Source organism: Trichogramma pretiosum, unplaced genomic scaffold (genome assembly GCF_000599845.2).
Source record: "Trichogramma pretiosum strain Unisexual culture from Peru unplaced genomic scaffold, Tpre_2.0 scaffold33, whole genome shotgun sequence".
In the NCBI taxonomy this organism is placed as follows: domain Eukaryota; kingdom Metazoa; phylum Arthropoda; class Insecta; order Hymenoptera; family Trichogrammatidae; genus Trichogramma; species Trichogramma pretiosum.
The window spans coordinates 1,818,203-1,824,012 of record NW_019641610.1 but is presented as its reverse complement, the minus strand read 5'-3'; the positions used below and the strand labels follow the sequence as shown (position 1 = coordinate 1,824,012).

The window sequence follows — 5,810 nt, the reverse complement described above, 5'->3', positions numbered from 1 at the left end:
ATTAAGTAGTGCTTTTATTATTCTGATAGAGTTTTAATCAAACCTCAACTCATCAATGATTGTATATTAAAGATGAAGATTGAATAAAACTTATATATTTTCAAGACCTTGAAGAAACCCCTCTCAAATCTGCTAATGCAGCAAACTGTAGATTTCGATTCAAGAATAAAAAAAATTCTCTGCGTTTTCTGGTTGCCATATTGTTGAAATCATTTATCTATTTATAACCACATGACTTTCTTGTTATTCACTTTTGATTCAATCAATTCTGCTGGTCGAGAAAATTTTCCGGCATTCGATAAGGTCAATCGAAGAACGAGAAGACCTAATTCCAGTCGATGCGAAGAGAAAAAAGCGGGAGCAAAGTGAAATAATCAAATATTTTAATGTAATACTGATAGTACGAGTCACTCGTCGTGCAGTGTTGGTATGTGATATTGTCCAGTGTGTTTAATACGCAATAAAATTATTGTGTTAATATTTTTTTCAAACATGTGAATAGTTCTATAATACATACTTTTATGAATTTGCGATCATTGTAAAAAAAAGTACAGGTATCAATCGGTTGTAAGGAAAAGAAGTTGTTTTTAAATTTTTCTTATATCTCGTTCAAAAGTTATAGAAAAGTTAGAAATAATGTTGCTTATGACTTTCATTTTCGGCTTATTAGTACCGTGTTTTTGCATGGTCAACAATGAAGGTATGTAAACATTTGAAACTAATCATTCACACTTTCAAATGATAAACTTTTCGGTAGATAATAGCAATACAGAAAACAGTAGCAGTCTCATCGATCTCACCGAGGAGTTTAATCCAGTGGAAACATGTATTACTCACCCACATCACTGCAAAAATGTTTACAAATATTTGGTTTACATGAAATCTTCGAGCTTATGGATGCGCCGGTTGGATCGCCCGGAGCCGTCGAACCCAATTTTGATGAAATTCCAAGTTTTTAGTTACGTCGATTTGTACCATCTCGCCGGTATCGAATACTCGGAAAAAAGAAAATCGTTTTTTTATGCAGACTGCTTACATTTCCGTGAAGTCCCAGCTCTAGATCTCGATAATGAAATCGATTTTATGACTAAAAACAGTTCGAGGCAATGTTTTGGCTACTTAGCATACGATGATAAGGTGGACACTATATTTTACATTGTTTATCAAGTTCATTTGAAAATGTATGCACTCATCAAACACGATATGACGAAAAAAAACGACGACCGTGGAGTCCAACTTATGAAATTGAACCATGAAAGGCCTATCGCTGTCGTAATTCACGAAGACAAAGCTTTAGTATATTTAGCTTCGATTTCTAAAGAAACTAACAGAGGATGGATCGAAAAGATGGACTACTTTGGCCAAGGAGGCAAAGTCAACCTCGATGAGGATGTCAGGTAACAATTTTTATTTCTTCCATTTTTGATCTATTAATAATTATGGGCATTTATCTATCGTAGAAGTTTGGCGCTCGATGCAAAGGAGGATCGTTTCTATTTTACTACGCGTTCCGGTGAATTGAAATCTGCGGATTTAGATGGTCAGAATGTTCGCACCTTGACTAGTCACGTTCCTACTCGCAACACGCACAATATTGTCATCGACAACGACTGGATTTACATTAAAAATCGCACAAGCATTTGGCGATTAAATCGCAACAATTCAGATATCGAAAATGAGGTTGTACCGCATGACGACGAATCACTTTTGATATCGTCAATGAAGATAGTAATGAAACCCGAGAATTCTTACGTGGAAAGAAAATATCTGTTAAGTCGGGAACCAAAGTGCGAACGTATTTGTGTGCATATCGATTCAGATGGATTCCACACCGAAGAAACCGGAAAATACGATATCAGTGGCCAATGTCAGTGTTCGCAAAAAGATATTCTATGAAAATCCACTTGCTTAGCTTATACTGACCTATTGGCAATATCAGCTTTTAATTTAAAATCAAATTTTTTAAATCTGACAATAAATTTCTTTCACGAAACTAACATAAACAATCAGAAGATTAAATTATTAATTTAGCTAAGGCGTGAAAGATAAAAGACCAAGCGTCACAATGATTTAGAAGGTTATTTCCTTCTTTTCTAATAAGATATTTAATATAAAATACTATAATTTAAAATTATTTTTACTTAATTGAAATAAAATGCGTAGATGTTTTTTCTTCAGGCTGTCGCTGACCTAAACAAGATGTCTGAATTTTTTCTATCGATGTGAAACACAGCCAATCCCACGAGTTAATGATCAATCAACAATTAGATATCTAACCTCTTAGAAGGCTTTTAAAATCATTTTAAGTACTCTGTATCCTTTTCTTAGTCAGTTTTTATTTTTAATCATCGATATGTAACATTTCCAAATTACGCGCCTTTTATAATCGACTCCTAATTCAGTATCTAAGATTTTTTGTATTTAACTTGTTGGACCGCGAAAATAAATGAAAATATAGTCGTCTCGAATAAAGTATGGAATAGTATGGGCTACTTTGGACTCAAGTCCTTAGCCTGAAGTTAATAAATATTAAATATTTCAGATGAAAAATGTTTCAAGATAAATTAATTTATTATAAAAGCTAAGTTAATAATTTAATTTCCTAATTTTGATGTTAATTGTTGAGATAAGCATTTTTGTTTCAATTTTTTTTTAACTTAAAAATAATAAAAACATATTTACTCCCGGCAGTACAAAAAACTGTTCAATATTCCATATTTCAATGACATATCGGGAACAAGCATCATTTTCAAAACGATTAGGAAAATTGCTCACTCTCAAGTATGAACAGAAACATGTTTTAAAAACTACATTTAAAGCTATAAAAAAATTTTTATAAAATAATTTTAATCTTCGTAATCATAAAACAATGCGAAGTTCAGTTTTCTTTCAGACAAAACCCAAACTCTCCGCATTAAAAATTATATCTCTTATTAGTTTGAGATTATTATTTTGCTGTACAAACGTGTGCGAAGTGAATACTTTAAGTCACAGTTGCATGAATTCAATAATTAAAAGGATCAGTGGAATCCATCCCCGTCAAATCGTGCTGATTTTCAGTACTACCAGATATTATCACCGTGACGAAGAAAACTTGATATCAAAACTTATATTGTGCCAAAACATTTCCACTACTACAGTTGAAATTAATTTTTTGGCTGCAGATTTTATAGATGATTCGGACTCTATCAATATAATTTTAGTTCGAGACGAAACTGCAATAGATTACGTTAAAACATACATTGATATGTAATCTCAAATATTTCCCGATAAAATCCGCCCCAAAACTTTAATTATTTTTCTAATAAAATTCAAAAGTAAGTCTCTCGGCGCCATCGAATCAATTTCTAAATATGGTTGGAGTAAACAGTTTTTAGATATTTCATTCATTCAAGAGGAAAATGCTTGTATTGTACAAATATACAATCCCTTCAGTAGAGAAATGATAAAACAAAACATTAAAGACAACTCAGAGAAAATATTTCCAGATAAATTACTCAATGGACATAGACACAAAATAATAATAGGAATCAATGCAGGCGATAAACTATCAGCTCCGATTAGAAATGAATCTGGACATGCTATCGACATTCTAAGACCACTGTACAATGAAACTAAGCTTGTTTTAGAAAGTATCAATTTTTCCAGTTCCTTCGCTGAAACCAATAAAACTGATTACACCACAGGATTAAATTTTTTGATTGAACAATTGAGAAATAATCAGATCAGCCTAATTTCAGTACCACGAGGTTATCAGAAAATTTATGAAAATGTAACTCACGTGTACACAGAAAGGGAATGCATGAATATATCAGCTTTAATTCCTGAACAGTTGAAAGGGCAAATACAATTTCCGAAAAAAATCTTACAATCTTTACTTGCGGTTCCTGTAACATTAGGATTCATTATCTGCATTCTCCGACTCACAAAAATTGTTAGCGACAAAGTTACAATATTGAAAATTTTGGGCGCCCTATTTGGTATCAGCGTAGGCTTGAAGCCGTCTAAAAACTCAGAATTGACAGCTTTGATGAGTATATTTTTAATTTCTACCGTTTATCCTACAGATTTTTATTCCGTTTTTATTGAAGAGAAATTGATTCAAAACACTGAAACTTTCGATACATATAAAAGCATTGATGAGTCGGAACTAGAAATATTCATTTTCACAGTGTATTCAAATTTATTGGAAGATACTAATGATACCAACGCAAATAACATGAAAAAGAAAAGTAAACCATATTTTAGTTCTGTTTCATGCATAAGACCATTAGTGATCGAACGCAATCGTACTTGCATTGGAGCTTTCGATGCACTTCAAGATTCAATTGAAGAAGTAAAGTGCCATGAAAAAAATTGTCACATATTGTATGCTAAAAAGCTATTCGGTTGTTATGCAAGATCATATTTATTTGAAAAAGCTAGTCCGTATGCAGATAGATTCCAGAATAAGTTAAGACAGCTTCGTGAATATGGAATTGATATTTTTATTAAAAGAGGATACGATAAGATTATAGTCGACGATCAAGAAAATGGACGTTCACTGTCCCCAGATTTATTTCATATTCACTTGATTTTCATCGTAGCTTCTGGGGTAATTTTATCATTTTTTGTACTTGTAATTGAAAATATCTTGAATTTCATAGTCATTAAAGCAGAAGAGTCAAATTTTTTCAAAACTTTGGGTAAAATAATTTCTAATAAAAAATATAAAAAAACTTAATATAATCACAAATAAAAATTATTATAATGCTTCCAGTTTGACGCTCCCATTTAGTCCATATTTAAAACGTATATTTTTAGCGATAGTCATGTCGGTGTTCGATTCCTTAGGTTTTCTCGTTCCTATTCAGGCATGTTTGTCAATGCAGAGTATATGGAGTAAGAATGTTCATTGAGATTAGCTCATACCAGAATCAGAGTTTACTCAGTGGCAAGTATGGCTGCAAGTCTTAGAACTCGTAAAAAAATTAAAAATGAACCGATGTTATCAATTATCGCAAGCTCAAGTTAAAAAAGCTGAACTTCATATATTCTGCGATGCAAGTTCAAGAGATTACGGGGTTGAAGCGTATTGGCGTTTCAATTTAGGTAATAACAAGTATCACGTTTCTTTTATTATTGGTAAAAATAAAGTAGTCTCAAATAAAGCCAATACTACAATTCCTAGATTAGAGCTTCAAGCTGCTTTTATTGCAGTAAGACTTGCGAATGCAATTTAAGCCGAACACAATTTCGAGGTAACGTGAAGTGTTTTTTTATGTGATTCCAAAATATTGTTGAGCTGGATTAAAAAAATACACAAATGCTTTTTAGACATTTGTTTTCAATCGTATTCGAGAGATATGCCACAAATCGAAAGCTCTTGAGTGGAGATGGATAAACTCTGAATGGAACGCCGCGGACGATGCGACAAAATATGTTCCGTAAGCTATACTCGCAGATAGCAGGTGGTTGCAGAGTCCGCACTTTTTATTCGAGTCAGAGCAGCATTGGCCGTTTTTAAATGAACTTGAATCGCATAAGGGGACGGAGTGAGTCACGAGTTTTGCAGCAACGGGTATTTTTTGTGTCGTCGTGCAACGATCTGTGCATTGATTTTGATCGCTTTTCGAAGTAATTTCGTGCAGTCTCTGCGGTATTGCGTGTAGTAGAAGCTAAAAACCATGGTTACATGTACGTACGTCCGATATTAGGCGATTCTTAGAAGCCGAAAATATATGGGTCAGATTCAGAATTTTTCAAATAAACCTGCGGGCGAGGTTCACGGATTTTCCTGAAATTTTGGTATGTTATAGTACATGATAAAA

At 33.0% G+C, this 5,810-nt stretch overlaps 2 protein-coding genes across 2 annotated transcripts; both read left to right on the top strand.

The window, feature by feature from the left end:
• Window positions 1-329: 329 nt before the first annotated feature.
• LOC106648839 lies at window positions 330-2,509 on the top strand. Its single transcript, XM_014365959.2, has 3 exons — window positions 330-700; window positions 758-1,397; window positions 1,461-2,509. Exons 1-3 carry the CDS (start codon window positions 637-639, stop codon window positions 1,894-1,896), a joined length of 1,140 nt encoding a protein of 379 aa, XP_014221445.1. The 5' UTR covers window positions 330-636; the 3' UTR covers window positions 1,897-2,509.
• A 128-nt stretch (window positions 2,510-2,637) lies between these two features.
• LOC111693595 lies at window positions 2,638-5,430 on the top strand. Its single transcript, XM_023458575.1, has 4 exons — window positions 2,638-4,680; window positions 4,760-4,853; window positions 4,905-5,198; window positions 5,317-5,430. The coding sequence occupies exons 1-4, from the start codon at window positions 3,443-3,445 to the stop codon at window positions 5,428-5,430; spliced, it is 1,740 nt and encodes a 579-aa protein (XP_023314343.1). The 5' UTR covers window positions 2,638-3,442.
• The last annotated feature ends 380 nt before the right edge of the window (window positions 5,431-5,810 follow it).

Excerpts from the sequence above, each read along its gene's own strand:
- LOC106648839 (XM_014365959.2), top strand. The coding sequence starts at position 637 with ATGTTGCTTATGACTTTCATTTTCGGCTTATTAGTACCGTGTTTTTGC. Across the intron at positions 701-757 it reads TTGCATGGTCAACAATGAAG|ATAATAGCAATACAGAAAAC; the intron begins GTATGTAAACAT and ends ACTTTTCGGTAG. Across the intron at positions 1,398-1,460 it reads AACCTCGATGAGGATGTCAG|AAGTTTGGCGCTCGATGCAA; the intron begins GTAACAATTTTT and ends TATCTATCGTAG.
- LOC111693595 (XM_023458575.1), top strand. The coding sequence starts at position 3,443 with ATGATAAAACAAAACATTAAAGACAACTCAGAGAAAATATTTCCAGAT. Across the intron at positions 4,854-4,904 it reads GTTTTCTCGTTCCTATTCAG|CTCATACCAGAATCAGAGTT; the intron begins GCATGTTTGTCA and ends CATTGAGATTAG. Across the intron at positions 5,199-5,316 it reads TTCAAGCTGCTTTTATTGCA|ACATTTGTTTTCAATCGTAT; the intron begins GTAAGACTTGCG and ends AATGCTTTTTAG.